Source organism: Pan paniscus, chromosome 1, assembly GCF_029289425.2.
Source record: "Pan paniscus chromosome 1, NHGRI_mPanPan1-v2.0_pri, whole genome shotgun sequence".
Lineage (NCBI taxonomy): Eukaryota > Metazoa > Chordata > Mammalia > Primates > Hominidae > Pan > Pan paniscus.
Window position 1 is genome coordinate 81,055,721 of NC_073249.2, and position 16,456 is coordinate 81,072,176.

General features: G+C 40.6%; 1 protein-coding gene across 4 annotated transcripts in view; it reads left to right on the top strand.

Moving 5' to 3' along the window:
• The window catches only part of DPT (dermatopontin), a 407,189-nt gene extending 393,049 nt beyond the window's left edge, over nucleotides 1–14,140 (top strand). For all 4 annotated transcript variants that reach the window (XM_055111860.2, XM_055111868.2, XM_003824615.6 and 1 more), the window contains 2 exons: nucleotides 8,493–8,600; nucleotides 12,983–14,140. In XM_055111860.2, coding sequence (XP_054967835.1) covers nucleotides 8,493–8,600; nucleotides 12,983–13,049 — 175 coding nt within the window. In that variant the 3' untranslated portion in view covers nucleotides 13,050–14,140. The remainder of the gene's footprint in view (nucleotides 1–8,492; nucleotides 8,601–12,982) is intronic.
• Nucleotides 14,141–16,456: the final 2,316 nt, after the last annotated feature.

Genomic DNA, 16,456 nt, shown 5'->3' on the forward strand with positions numbered 1-16,456 from the left:
GATTCAGAAATATCATCACTCTGGGCTGGAAAAAACAAATCATCCAACCAACTCCCAAATGAGTATGGGATTTATTTGTTTGGTGGGAACCAAGGTGCTGCTCTCGTTTCAGCTTGTGCGGTTTCTCTTTGGATATTACAGCCTCACTGGACTCTGGCAAGAAAGCAAATTCCTGATAGATGTGGACATGCCATTAGGAAATGGTCTCCACTGGATTGGATGAATACGTGAATTTTATAGATATTTATTTAGATATGAAAATTCTTAGTCTAGTGGTCTGCAAACCACAAACACATGTCACTGAAGTTGTCACAACCCTTTAGACATTGTTTGTCATAATCTCTCTTCTCCAAACAGCTCAGCAGCTGCAGGCTGCACACCAGACTGTCTACTGTCCAGGCGGAGACTCTGTGTCCCAGGATCTGATGGTTGTGAATCATTTTCTTTTCCAAATGGCTCTTCTCCAGACCCATGGCCTTTCATTAGGTTCATTGGATAATATCTTTTGACCGTAAAATAATGCATCCATTTAGATAACCTTTACTTTTCTCTTCAACCCTGATATTCTGTCTCTCAGACTTTGCATTCTCCACTGCCTACTTCCCCACTCTCTGTGTGCAAGTCATAAGCCAGAGAGTGCTTTTTTAAATTCCTGTATAGCTCTAGTTAACAACATCAGTTGATTAGAACATTCTTATCTCTCCCACCCAAAAGCACCCAGTCAAAGCTAATCTTTAATTCCTAGCCTCTTTGTTCAGATGTTAATACAAGATAGGGAGTGTTTGCATGTTCACTCCTGTAATGCTGTTTTAGGGACATGAACAATCTCACAGGCCTCTGCATTGCTGTGCCTGTCATATGCCACCTGTGCCCAGACAGCCTCCTGCAATTCAGCTCCCAGAGGCCTGGTAAGAAGAGCAGCTTCCATTAGGTATATCCCCTAATGTTAGTTAACAGGTGCAGAACACCAACATGGCACATGTATACATATGTAACAAACCTGCACATTGTGCACATGTACCCTAGAACTTAAAGTAAAATAAAAAAATAAAAATGAAGAGCAGCTTCCATACTGGTCCTCTGTGCAAGCTGGAAGCTATTACTATAGAGATGGACATACTTAAGTTTTGAGGAAATTGGACTAGATGTCACAATTTAAAGGAACTTATATTGGGTTTAGATGCTCTGCGCCCTACTAAAACCATTGCCTTCCATTGCATGATGTACATAGCACTCATTGTGCAGACAGCAGCCTCTCTGAACTTGAGCAAAATCTATCATCCCTTTCATCTGCTGGAATGGTTTCCATAATTACTGTGCCATATTGAAAATGTAGACATGTACAATTGGCACTCCATATCTGGGGTTCCCTATCCAAGAATTCAACCAACTTTGAATCAAAAATATTCAGAAAAAAACAATAAAAATAAAAATAACAATACAACAATAAAAAATGATACAAATACAAAACCATATAGTATAATAACTACTCACATAGCATTTGCATTATCTTAGGTATTATACGTAACCTAGAGGTGATTTAAAGTAAACAGGAGGATATTCATAGGTTATGTGCAAATGCTACACCATTTTAGATCAAGGACTTGAGTTTCTGAAAATTTTGGTATCCATGGGGGTCCTGGAATCAATCCCCTGCAGATGCCACTGATGACTGTTGTATTAGTCCGTTCTCACACTGCTAATAAAGACATACCCGAGACTGGGTAACTTAACAAAGGAAACAGTTTAATTGACTCACAGTTCCACAGGGCTGGGGAGGCCTCAGGAAACTTACAACCATGGCAGAAGGAGAAGCAAACATGTCCTTCACATGATGGCAGGAAAAAATGCCAAGCAAAAGGGGGAAAAGCCCCTTACAAAACCATCAGATCTCATGAGAACTCACTCACTATCATGAGAACAGCATGAGAGTGACCGTCCTCTTGATTAAATTACTTCCCACTGGGTCCCTTCCATGACATGTGGGGATTATGGAAACCACAATTCAAGGTGACATTTGGTTAGGGACACAGAGCCAAACCATATCGACTGTATTTGGTGCCTGCATTATAGGTGATACCTCTCTCCTTATGTTCAAACTTCAAAAGCAGAAATATCATAGATGTGTCTGGCTAAGTATTGGTTAACCCAAGGCCAGCTACTTAGAACAAAGTAAACCTCTCAGTTACAAACCAAATCTGACGCTTTATTCTATCTAGTCTGCTTTCCTCTACTATAATAGATTCTAGAGGCAATCATTCTTACTTCTATTTATTAATTCATTTAAGCAGTCAATGAATGTGAATGGATATGAAATAATAATTCATAAGCTTTGGGTGAGACCCTACTAATGATAATGATGATAATAATAATATTTATTTATTGACACTTACCACGTGTTCCTGTGTTACTGCATTTAATCCTCACACACAAAAATTCTGATACTATCATACAGATGAGGGAACTGAGCTATAGAAGTTGTGGCTCCCTTCAAAGTTCCAAACTTGACTCAATCAGTCTATCTGCCTCCAAATCCCATGCTCTTTGCATAGTACTGAGCTGTCTCTAGATGAGGAATAAGACTTCTGCAGGTGAAATATTACATAATAGCACAGTAGGCATCTGGTAGAAAACAGAGAATAAAACTATTTTAATTGGAGGGGAGCTGTTGAAGGTCAAGTAGCCCCCACTGACATGCAGACCCAGGGTGACCACCACATAATGTGGCTAATGAAAATCAACACGAGTCAAAGTGAATGTGCTTACTGACTAGCCCTGGGCTTGGACAGTGAGTTAGAAACTCAGTTCCAAGAGAGCAATTTGGAAAGTGTTCAGGGACTTTCCTCTACTCATTTAAGCTACAGATATCCCTGGAACTGTTATTCCCTCATGTTGTGATACATGTCTGAAATGTTTGAAATGTAAAGTCCCAAAATGCCATAAAAGGACAGACATGGACATTTATTTTTATTTCACACACCTCAGAGCCCCTGGGTTCAGATTTTCTGTGCAGAGAAGGGCACTTGGGTGACTACCAGAGGTCCCGCTTGGCCAATCCCCAGCTCTTGTGGGAAGAAGCCTGGGGATTGTTCTCTGTGGCTGTTTTCCTTTACACATAACTCCATTTGGGGTTTATTTTTTCTGTCTTTACAAAACTAATTCAAAGGGGGTCTGATGTAGCTCCTAATAAAGACAAACTAAATTAATCTGAAATATGTTCATTCCTTATAGCTTACTTGGAAAAGCATTATGCAAGAGGATTGATCATGAACAGACTGGCTTTATTTAACAAACTTCTCAATGATTTGACTGTCAGAAAGGGACATCTTTTTAGCTGAATATATAAAACGTAAGCCAACCTCAACACACCAAATCCGCAAATGTTGAGTTTCTCCTCCAAACCCACCTCTGAACCAGATCATAAAAGCATATTTGATTCCATGCACCAGTGATCCCTCAAAGAGCTCACTATATTGGCCATCATGATGTTATACAGTATTCTATTATCTTGCTAAATATATAGTGCTGATGTATTAGTCCATTTTCATGTTGCTGATAAAGACATACCCGAGACTGGGCAATTTACAAAAGAAAGAGGTTTAATGGAGAACTCACAGTTCCACGTGGCTGAGGAAGCCTCACAATCATGGCGGAAGGCAAGGAGGAGCAAGCCACATCTTATGTGGATGGCAGCAGGCAGAAAGAGAGCTTGTGCAGGGAAACTCTCATTTTTAAAACCATCAGCTCTCATGTGACTTATTCACTAGTATGAGAACAACACAGGAAAGACCTGCCCCAAGGTTCAATTACCTCCCGCTGGATCCCTCTCACAACATCTGAGAATTCAAAATGAGATTTGGGTGAGACACAGCCAAACTGTATCAGCTGACATGTCACAGGACATTAGAATGGGATATTTAAAGTAAGATGCTAATTGAGTGGTGGAGATAGAAGAAAAACAGAATTCAATATTGAATGACCAACAGAAGCTTCTCTAAAATGTTGTTTGAGCATGAGCTGGGCTATAAAAGATCATTTGGAAGACATTCTAATTTTATTCTTATTTTTTAAAAAGCTGAAGTATGGCTTCCTCAGGTACCCATTCTGATCTGTTCATATGTAAATGCTGGGGGGTTTTTTCCAGTTTTTATGGTAGGGAGTCTGTGGAGTGTGCTTTTCTGGTGTCCCCACAAAGTGGGCCAAGGTTGGGGATATGATGTTTCCTGACCATGAGATGAAGCTGTATCTGTTCATGTGCACATCAATTGGAGGGAAAGTCCTGAAAGAGGAGCTTCCAGGTGACACCGAGTAATCCAGTTGCCCTAATTTCCCCAAGTGAAACAGCTGTAACAAACACATCTCAGTGCTATGAAGTTTGACTTTCATAGAAGAAAAGTGTCTAGCTCCGAATAAGGTATCGTAGAGGTGGGTTTTCACAAAACCTTATGCTGAGTCACTTTATGTCAAGGAATAGATTGAAAATCTTTACTTTAACTATTAAAAACCTAATAAGTTCTCAACCAAACCTCTGACAATGAATAAAATTGGCCACTGTATATAACTAGATTGTATCTCTATTTCCCTTTCTAAAATGGATGTGAGAGCATATACCTGGACTCAGCTCTGCAATATGTCTGTTCTTGTGGCAACGGAGCCGAGACATCTATCAGCAGCAGCTCAGTCTATGATATTGTATCACAGCAAACATTCATTGAGTCCAGTTGGATCTGTTAATAATTTTAGAGCTTCAAGAATCTTAGATGAGAAAAATCCTATATCAATCTTAAAATTGTCTTCAGTTCGAACTGATTTCCCTCAGCTCAGAAGTAAGATATTATTAATTTTTTTCCCATCAGCTTCAGCTGACACAAGAGTTGTGCAAGTGGCTTTATGTTATCAAGTTTTTTCTTAGCTTTGGAACAACTCTCTGTCTTTCATCTTGACAGCAGAAAAAGTGCTGTGAAGTGAGAAACTGTACCACAAGAGTCATTCATCTGAAAGTGCGCATGCACACACACACACACACCACACACACACACCAGTAGTTTTGCTTTTTTTTGTTGTTGTTGCTGTTGTTGTTTGAGACGGAGTCTCGCTCTGTCGCCCAGGCTGGAGTGCAGTGGCGCGATCTCAGCTCACTGCAAGTTCCGCCTCCCGGGTTCACGCCATTCTCCTGCACACCAGTAGTTTTTATTAAAAATTAAGTAATAGCTAAAATTGAATAAATCTATTCAAACTCTTTACTTTAGGGGAAAGGAGAAAATAAGGCTTCCCATAGAAATGTTTGAAAACTGGACTCATTTCAATAAAGGCATCTTCCTGACCTGCGCTCTTCTTCATCTTGCCAAGCTGAAGGTTTCTTTGATTGTTTTAATTGGTCTAGGAATGTATGCAGTATGAAGTGTGTTTTTCCAAAAAACTGCTTAAAGTGACCTAGTAATTCACAAGGAATTCACAAGGAAGCTGCAACCACACCGAACTCTTCCCCGACCTACACTCGCAAAGCCCAGTGTCACAGCTTAGGAAACCCTGATCATTCTGCTTCCTTGTAGCCTCTTTTAATTTCCTGAAAAGTCCCTATGCCCTGTCTCAGTGTCTAGTTCTGAACGTTTAAATTCTTTTTTCTCTCTAAGGAGCTATTACTGGGCTTTCACTTATTAGGACACTTTGTGCGCGTGTGTGTGTGTGCGCGTGCGCATGCAGTGTCATCAAGCGCTAAATGCAGCCACATATATCTGGTTTGAAAATACAGAACACAGCATCCTGGGCCACATTGACTCAATAGTTCTTCCTATGGATGGTGTTTGGGAGGTTCACTTTCTACCAGTGATTTGGGTCATTTCTCCCTTGGTATTTTTATTTCATAAAGTAGGAGAGATTTCCATCGATATCCAACCTCCTTCCCTATCCTCCTTTACCCAGGTTTCTCTAGGACAGTCTAAATTCAATCCCATGGTGTTATAACAAAAACAAGACAAAATAACAACAACCAAAAGTCAAACAAAACAAAACCTGTCTGGGACCAAGAAGAAAAAGTACCAATGGTCATGCACCTCACCTTCTCTAGGACATTCGAGAAATTCACTGGACATCAGTACCTCACGGAGAGGCTTCTCAGACAAACTGTCCAGTTAGACAGGGGGCTTACATCTGGTCACTACCAAAAATGAAGCAACAGAGAATCCTAATTAAAGAAAGCATTAAATAACATTTTCCTTCTTTGAAGCTTAAAACTTCTTGATGTTTTTAGAGGTAAGCTTTTCTTTCCCACTTTATTCTGTGATATTTATCCAAGTATCTGAAGACAGATCAGAGTGGTCAGTAAAAACTTAAAAAATAAAAATCTAGCCTCATAATTTCCAAATACTTTTGGCAATTGGATTTAGCTTAATGCAGTGTTGCTGTATGTAGATTCTGCCTTAGCAAAAAAAAAGAAAAAAAACACAACTTGGTAATTAATTTTTACACATTTTATCCAGAGATGCTTCAAAAGTTTTAGAAAATATTTTTTGTTCCCTGAAGTAAGGAAAACACACACCCCCCCACCCCCATGCAACCTCTTATTCTAATTTGCATTATTCATGTTCTCAACAAACCTCTCTTTCCTTGGGTTAACTTTAATACAGTCCTTGTTAGAATTCTCATGGATCATAAATCAGTGGGATCCAAGTAAGGCCCTATTAGTTCTACTTATAAGACATTTACCATGCTGGGCGCAGTGGCTCATGCATGTAATCCCAGCACTTTGGGAGGCTGAGACGGGTGGATCACTTAAGGTCAGGAGTTCCAGACCAGCCTGGCCAACATGGTGAAACCCTGTCCCTATTAAAAATACAAAAATTAGCTGGGTGTGGTGGCACACACCTGTAATCCCAGCTACTTGGGACACTGAGGCAGGAGAATCACTTGAACCCAGGAGGCGGAAGTTGCAGTGAGCGGAGATTGCACCAGTGTGCAACAGCCTGGGTGACAGAGTGAGACTTGGTCTCAAAAAAAAAAAAAGACATTTACCTGAAAGATAAAGTCCTGCTTCTGGATCTCCTTAGAAGCACAAAATAAGTTTCTGGATTTGCAGGGCCTTATTTCCCTTCATGAACACATTAAGCAAAAACACAGGTACCTCACTTTGGGTTGGACTTGGCATCCTGATAGAGCATAATTACGTCTTAGGAAAAGTCAAATCAGAGAACAAGGGTTAGTGAATAATGGGTAAAAAAGGAATGATTATGAACCAAGAGAATGAGCTAACCATTGATCTTGCTCCATCTGTGCACTGAGATCCTCCTAGGAGCCCTTACAGTTTAGAAATCAATCTTTTCATGATTTAATGACAATCTTGGAGAAAGATCACCATCAGTCTGCGGAGGAGAAAATCTTTCTAGCATTAATAAACAGTGATCTGGTAAACCCAAATCAGATGAAATTATTGACACTCACAAACTAGTTGTTTTCCAAGCTGCCCTGGGGTGTGGATAAAGACTTTGGAGGAACTATTTCATGGTAAAAGGACTGTTTGGGACCTGAAGGTTCCAGTGGCAAAGCCCTTATGAGAACTGGGGGATTCTAGACTTTATTCCAAGATGGACAACCATGGACCTACTCATATGAAGGCTCAGGATTTACTCAATATTGGAAGAGAAGGAAAGGAAAGGAGGAAGAGGAAGAAGAAACAAAATAGTTCTTAGTGACTCAACACCTACCATGTACTAGTATAGCACACTCATCACTCATTTTTATTAGTTCCAATGACACACCTATAAGGTAGACTTTATTCTTCTACAGATCAGAAAACAGATTCATTGACTTTCCCCAGGCCATATATTTATTCAGCTAATATTTATTATGTATGTGTTTTAGGTGCTGGATGAACAATGGTGGACAAGGCAAAAACTCTACCTTTGGGGAGCTTACATTTTAATTAAATAATTTTTGAACACTTTGTTGACTATAACTCACAATAAGAAACATTAAACTATCACAATATGTACATCTTATAAACAAACACACATATATATTTGAAACAAAATGTTTACATACATAGACTCGTCCTTACTGCATGTGATGCATGCTTTGATATTTTCTTTTCTATTTTATGTCTCTTTTAAAGCCAATTAAATTGATTTTGTTATCAACTAATGAATCATAATCTAAAATTTGAAAACATTGTCTTAGTTGACTTGAATAGAATAGGAATAGTATTGATATTAATCAATATCAAGAATTCCAAAGTTATTTTGATAATTCCAAAGCCTGGGGAGGTATCTTCATCTTTTTCAGTGTACAGTTTAATGGCCTAGAAAAGGAAGATGAGAAGTGGGAGGAGAGCTGTCTGTTTCTTCACAGCCTGGAGTTGTTTGGTGGATGTCATTTAACTTCAGTCTGGATTTGCCAGGATGCTCAAACTCCATCTCTTCTTCATAGTGTGTCTTCTGTTTGCTCCCAGCAATAATAATGTGTTTCATTTTCCTCTAACCTTTGTTCTTCCTGCATAGGCTAACAACAGAATATCCAGGTCACTATGGTGAGGAAATGGACATGATTTCCTACAATTATGATTACTATATCCGAGGAGCAACAACCACTTTCTCTGCAGTGGAAAGGTGAGAAAGACAGCCCCTTCCCAATGGGCTAGGGTTAAAGGAGTTGGGACTAACTCCCTGCAAGGATTTTACCTGCAGGAATTTATAAACACACACACACACACACACACACACGTAGAATACAAGTGCAAATTTCTTACATGCACATATATTTCTGCAGGAACTTTGACCTGAGGTTTTACTTATCTTAGTTTCCTACCTGGTCAAGGATTAACTGCAGTTTTGGCTGGAAAATGGGAGGCAGTGGGAAGTGAGCTGTTCTCATGAGCTCACCTCATGGAGCTGCTCACCTTGCAAGTGAGGGTGGATTCCAGCCTGCTCAAGAGCAGAGAGTCCTAAACTCGGTATCCCTTGATGGTCTAAGCTTTTCCCCTCACTCAATCTCAAAGAGCACTTTTCCTCATGAAACACCAAGAGGAGAAGGCAAATATGCTTAGAGGAGTGCCCATTGTCAAAATGGACCCCCTTCCACCCCGTGCCTCTATATCATCCCCACTTTGGGTTTTAGGAAAGAAGAGAGAAGAGAAAGAAAAGGGATTGGAGATAAGAAACACACAGAACCTACTGTCTTAGTCTGGGCTGCTATACCACATTACCTTAGACTGGGTAACTTACGAACAATAGAAATTTATTTTCACAGTTCTGGAAGCTGGAAAGTCCAAGATCAAGGTGCTAGCAGGTTCAGTGTCTGGTGAGGGGTTGCTCGCTGCTTCAGAGATGTTGCTTTATTACTGTGTCCTCACGCATGGTGGAAAGGGCAAGCCAGCTCCCTTCAACTTATTTTATATGGGCACTAATCCCATTCATGAGAGCAGAGCCCTCATGGCTTAATCACCCCCCTAAAGGCTCCTCCTCCTAATACTATCACATTGAGTATTAGGTTCCAATATATAAATTTTAAGGGGACACCAACATTCAGACCATAGCATCTACCAACCATATTTAGAAATGAAAGGCGTTAACAATCCCTCAGTAAACCTGCAAAAATTAATGAAAGAAGAGAATTTAAATGGCCTAAAGATAAAAACAGCACTAACACTTTTTTCATCACCTTTCTCTCACAATCAACTCCTTAATCCTATCTCAAATACATCAAAACGGTAAGAAGAAAACAAGAATTGTACTCCCTATTAATATAGAGAAATGTGTGGGTAAATTCAGGTGTTAATGATTGGTTTGGCCTACTTTTAGTCAGCTGATAATCACTTTACACAGAAATGAATTCCTGAAAAGTTACCAATAAATATTTTGCAAACCAAATAACACTTACATTAACTCATTAGATAGTATGCTATGATGAATTTGAGTGTGACACATCTTTGGTGTGTGTCTGTGTTTTCAAACAGAATTACATCTTAAATAAAGTGAACTTATTTAATATGACCTAGAATTCCTTTTTTTTTTTTTTTTTTAAAGACATTAAGTAGCTCTGGAAAGGCACAATATATGTTGCAGGCTGATCAGCAAAAACCTTTATGTTTACCCATAGGCAAACCACTCAGTTTGCACACATTACTTATTTTTACTTTAGATACACTTTAAACTAGCTTAGTTACCAATTTTCTAGAAGCAGCAAATTAGAAAGGGAACCGAGTGTATACTACTTAGAATGAAACTCATTCCACCAATGAGAATAAATAGCTGGATGACATGATAACAAATATGCTTAAGAAAAATAAAGAAAATGAAAGGCTCAAGAACTCAAAGAGCATGGGTTGTCATTTAGCAGGGCCATGCTCCCCAAAGTGCAAAACGAAATAACAGGGGTGCTCAATGCTCCAAATGATGACTTCAGCTCAACAAGAAAATTAGTTCTATGTTCCCTGTTTAAGAAAGCAGGAATTAATACAGTAAAGGAAGAGTGCCATCCAAGATTAGTATGAAATAAATATATCTGAGTAGTTAAAATGCTCAATTCAGTTTTCAGTAAATTCACTTTTTAGTAAATTTTTCGGTTATGTGGATTACCCAGAATCATGAAAAACTGAAATATTATGTCATTGCATTAATTTAAAATGAGTATCCTCCCCCCAAAATAAAATAAAATAAATATACTCATGCAACTTTGCTACTGTCATCAAAAATAAGTAGCTTAATGATCCACAACTTGGGTTTCTTCTCCTCTGCTGAAAGATGCTGAGGTCCCCAGCTTGGAGAACTATTGTCAGGGCAGGACTCCTTGTGCAAGAGCTTTCCCTCCACATGCAAATCATAGTGGTTTCCTCTTAGAATGCAGTTGTTCCATCTATGCGCTATTGACATCTAGGGCCAGATATTTCTTTGTTTCAGGGTCTGCCCTTTGCATTCTAGATGTTTAGTCTACCCACTAGATGCCATTAGCACCCCACCCCAACCAAAAGAAGTTGCAGACATTGCCAAGTATTCCCTTGGGGAGCAAATTTGCCCCCACTGTCCTGGTGTGAAATCAGAGACTGAACCTGGTGGAATCATTTGGTCTTCATAGGACCAAGTCTAAGTTTTGCTCAGCATCAATTAATAGCCTTTTAAAAGAGTAGTTTGAATGCCTGATCATAAGATCTTGTTTATCTGTGTTTGTTGCTACACAGATAAATAAGACCTGGCTGCAGTAATTACAGACATTTGGTAAACCCACAGGCCACCAATTTTCTAATTTCCTTCTAAAACAATCTATGACCTCTTTTGACAATTGCAGGAATCAAAATATCACCCAGGCCCTGGTATCACCCAGACCCTCAAGTTGATCACCCAGATTTGTGTTGAGGGACTCTATACCCAATTGTTCTAAACAAACGACCCGGAGCAACAGACTCAGAATTAGAAAGCCTGCCTTAGGCTGTTTGAGCAGAGTGAGCTCTGCTTCCTAGGACTAAGAGCAATCAGCCCCACTTTTCAGTTTAGAAGCTGGATGGAGGCCTTGTTAGTCATAGTGTTTAGGATAAATTGTTGAAAAGAGGGCTTGCAGATTGAAAAGGTAGATAGATAATTCTGAGTTTGTAAAGGACCCCACCAAGCTTTGGAATGATTTGCATAATTAAATATGGAAAAACTCTTCGTTTTTGCCCTTTATCAGGACTGTGCAAAGGGCATGGCAGCCACGTGTTCTTCTGGGCTTAAGATTACCTAGTTAGGCAGACGGTGTGGTTTAAGAGAAAGCCCAAGATTTGAGTACAATAAACTGCGAATCTGAAATTGTCACCTATTACTTGTATTACCTTAAAGCAAGTTAATTATTTCTCTGAGCCTGGTTTTTCACCTAAACAATGAATCGTTGTGAGGATTAAAAGAGAAAACACGTAAAGCATCTGGTGCAATGCCAGATATATTAGAGGCTACAATTATCATTATCACTGTTCAACAGTATTAGACCACAGGAGCGTCATGCAATGTAGGCACTCAAAACATTTCTCTTAAATGGATGAATACAGAACATAAATTCACCCTGAGCAAAGAACATTCCTTGAAATGTATCCACACCACATTTTTCAAAATTTAGTAATGCTATGTACACTCTTCCCATCCCCAACCACTTAAACACATAGGCAATTCATAACAATTCTTGTGATGCCAGAATGGCAGCCATTTTCTTTTTTACTTTAAGGGACTTTTTCATTCCTCTGTAGCAGTGTTTTCTGAAGGGAAACACATGTATAGCACAGAGCCCAGTGCATGGTGAGCACTCAGCATATGTTAAGTGCTCAGAAAGAGTCAGTGGGAAAATGGACGGACTTTTTAAAACAAGATTTTTTTCTTTTTTTTGAGACAGGGTTTCACTCTGTCACCCAGGCTGGAGTGCAGTGGCACCATCTCGGTTCACTGCAGCTTCAACCTCCCGGACTCCAGCAATCCTCCCACCTCAGCCTCCCAAGTAGCTGGGACTACAGGCATGCACCACCACACCTAGCTAATTTTTTGTATTTTTTTGTGGAGTCAGGGTTTCCACATATTGGCCAGACTGGTCTCAAACTCCTAGCCTCAAGCAATCCACCTGCCTCAGCCTCCCAAAATGCTAGTATTACAGGGGTGAGCTACCAAGCCCAGCCTAAAACAAGATTCTTTACAATGAAATGGAGATGATGTTAAATAAATGCTTTTATTCCAAGCTGTTAACCCACAGGTCCTTGAGGTACTTTCTGGAGGCAGCAGGGGTGAGCTGACCACCAGTGATGAAAGAGGCCTCCACACAGCCAGTGACCTAATTAGTCACCTTCAAGGGTGACCTGAACTCACAGATTTGTCGGTTCTTGGGAAACTGCATAAAGATGTCTTCTAAGAGCAAAGTGAGGTTAAGTGTCCCTTCAGTTCCCAGATCCTCCAAATGTTCTCTGCTGTTTCCCCAGCAGCGATTCTTCCTGCCATGTCCTTTCTCACTGACATTCATTTTCTGACTCTCCCTCCCACAGGGATCGCCAGTGGAAGTTCATAATGTGCCGGATGACTGAATACGACTGTGAATTTGCAAATGTTTAGATTTGCCACATACCAAATCTGGGTGAAAGGAAAGGGGCCAGGGGACAGGAGGGTGTCCACATATGTTAACATCAGTTGAATCTCCTATAGAAGTTTCTGCTGCTCTCTTTCCTTCTCCCTGAGCTGGTAACTGCAATGCCAACTTCCTGGGCCTTTCTGACTAGTATCACACTTCTAATAAAATCCACAATTAAACCATGTTTCTCACTTTTCACATGTTCCATAGCAACTGCTTTATATGACTGATGATGGCTTCCTTGCACACCACATATACAGTGCGCATGCTTACAGCCGGGCTTCTGGAGCACCAGCTGCAGCCTGGCTACTGCTTTTTACTGCAGAATGAACTGCAAGTTCAGCATAGTGGAGGGGAGAGGCAGAACTGGAGGAGAGGTGCAGTGAAGGTTCTCTACAGCTAAGCCTGTTTGAATGATACGTAGGGTCCCCACCAAAAGCAGGCTTTCTGCCCTGAGGGACATCTTCCCACTCCCCTGCTCCACATGAGCCATGCATGCTTAGCAATCCAAGTGCAGAGCTCTTTGCTTCAGGAGTGAGGAGACTGGGAGGTGAAATGGGGAAATGGAAGAGTTTGGAGGCAGAGCTGAAAACAGGGTTGGAAGGATTTCCTGAATTAGAAGACAAACGTTAGCATACCCAGTAAGGAAAATGAGTGCAGGGGCCAGGGGAACCCGTGAGGATCACTCTCAAATGAGATTAAAAACAAGGAAGCAGAGAATGGTCAGAGAATGGGATTCAGATTGGGAACTTGTGGGGATGAGAGTGACCAGGTTGAACTGGGAAGTGGAAAAAGGAGTTTGAGTCACTGGCACCTAGAAGCCTGCCCACGTTTCCTAGGAAGGCTGGCAGACACCCTGGAACCCTGGGGAGCTACTGGCAAACTCTCCTGGATTGGGCCTGATTTTTTTGGTGGGAAAGGCTGCCCTGGGGATCAACTTTCCTTCTGTGTGTGGCTCAGGAGTTCTTCTGCAGAGATGGCGCTATCTTTCCTCCTCCTGTGATGTCCTGCTCCCAACCATTTGTACTCTTCATTACAAAAGAAATAAAAATATTAACGTTCACTACGCTGAAAATATTCAGGGTCAGTTTTTGCTCTCTACTCTTTCCCTTGCTGATTATTTATCCATTCATTCTGAAAATCCTGGTTAGCATTGTGGTTTGTGCCAAGCACCATGAAGACCCTAGGAATAAAATGATGACAATGACAGAGTGTGGTGGGGGAATCAGATATTTAAGACATAAAGTGCTAAATGCTTTACTTAAGATTAAACAAAGGAAGGAATCACATTTCTTGGCCTTTGAGTTCAGCCTAATCTTTTCTCAGCATCCTTCAACCTTCCTCATCCCAAGATGTCACATGAATTTTTAACCACAGGAAGTCCCTCTTTTCTTTATCCACAGCAGATTGCCTTTTTTTTTTTTTTTCTGATCCATGCTGCTCTTCCCTCATCCTCTCTCCCAGTGGACCCAGAAGAAGAGCCAGCCAGGCAAAACCACAGGGATCGCATACCCTGCCATACACCCCCTCTAGGTGGTCAAGAAGGTGACTCTCAGCCAGTGGTGATGGTATTTCCCACGGCAAGATCCCAGCATTGTGATGAGGAAGGCAGGGCTAAGGATATCTTCCCCTGCCTTAACTCCTAAAACACTTTTTCATATTAGAGCTTTGCTTTATTTCCTCCATGTCATTGTTTCTGCCTCTCTGGCAATTTTAATTTATAATAAGACGCTTCGGTGTTATTTTTCACAAAGGGAGCCATTAATATTTTAGCAATTTCAGCCTGGTTCAGGATGGAAACCAGGAAATAGCCTTAGTTGGGTATGTGGAGCACAGCAGGAAAGGAGACAAGCAATGCTGATTGGCTGACTTGGCATCCATGAAGAAAACAAATGGCTGGTGAGAGGATGGGGAGCTGGGAGGGTGCAGGGAGCATGGCTGGGGGAGGAGAGGCTGCAGCTGGGAGTAGCCAGGAGACTGCAAGAGGACATAAGTCAAGAAAAAAAACTTCTTTAAAGCAATTCAATAAATAGTGCCTGTGCCAAGTGGAATAAAAGGAGTTTTTACTAAGAAGAAAACTATTATTTGCACGTAGATAGGCCAAGGACAATGACAGAAAAGACATTGTCAACTTGGTTTGAATCTGAATAATTATACTTTGTGTTATAGGTCTTTCAATAAGAACTAAGTGTCAGAGTGAATACTAAATCCCAGATCTGGTAACTGCAAGTTTTGTTCTCTGTTTTTTCATTACTCCAAACTTTCTACTAACTTGCTCCACAGTCTTGGATAAGTCACCTCTCCTTTCTAGGCCTACTGTTTAAAATGAGGACATTTATCTAGGTAACCATTGTGGTTTCTCGCAATTCTAAGAATCTCTGAACTCTATCAACTACTGAATTGTTTATAAAGGGATTTTCTAAGGCATTTTCTTCCAGGAAAGGAGCCTGGAACTAAAGATGATAACCTAGGGCCTACCGCTGGCTCTGACAGAGGGTGGCTGTGTAAGATTAGAGAAATCCCCAAGCCCCCTTCCCCTCATCTGCCCAGTACAGGTAGGAATTCCTTTCTAAACAACTTTACAAGATGCTGGCCACATACAACGAGATAATAGAAAGAGGAGATACATGATTCCTGCCTCACAAGGCCTTCAGCCTAATGGTGAGATGAGAAGATAGATGATGACAATAACTGCAAGAAAGTTTCCTGAGGAAGCCGAGTCTATGCTTGGCCCTGAAGGACAAGTAGGACTTCTGAGGTGAGTAGAAAAGACTGTAAGCTCTGGCGTCAGACTTCCTGGACACAAATCATGGTCCTGTCACTTCCCAGCTTTATGACCTTGGCCACGTCACCTACCTTTCCTGAGACTCTATTTCCTTACCTGTAGAAATATAGTACTTACAACACAGGGTTACTGTAAGAATTAAATGAGATCACATAGTGTCTTGCACATAATAAGTACCCAATAAATGTAGTCAGAGAAGGAAAACAGTGTCAGTATATATTGGAAATAAAATTCCTTAGGTAAGCTGGATTTTAGTAAACGTCAATAATAGGAAACATTTATCAAGCAAACTTAAGTCCCACTTACATTTGCTCAGTAACTGAATCAATAAATTATCAAGTGTTTATTATATACCAACCATTTTACTAGGCACAGTTCCTGCATTCTGGAGAATTATAAACTAAAGGAGTTAGTCAAGCAAACAAACCGTGACAGTACAGTTTGATAAGTCAAGGGCAGGCGGCATTTCAATAGAAGGCGGTGAGAGGTCAGGATAGGAAAGGGGATGGTAGAATTTAAGGCAATGGAAATGATATTATGGAAGGCAAAAAATAAGGTATGCATTTGAGAAAGGTTCTTCAGGAAATACTGGCCTTACCAAGGGGG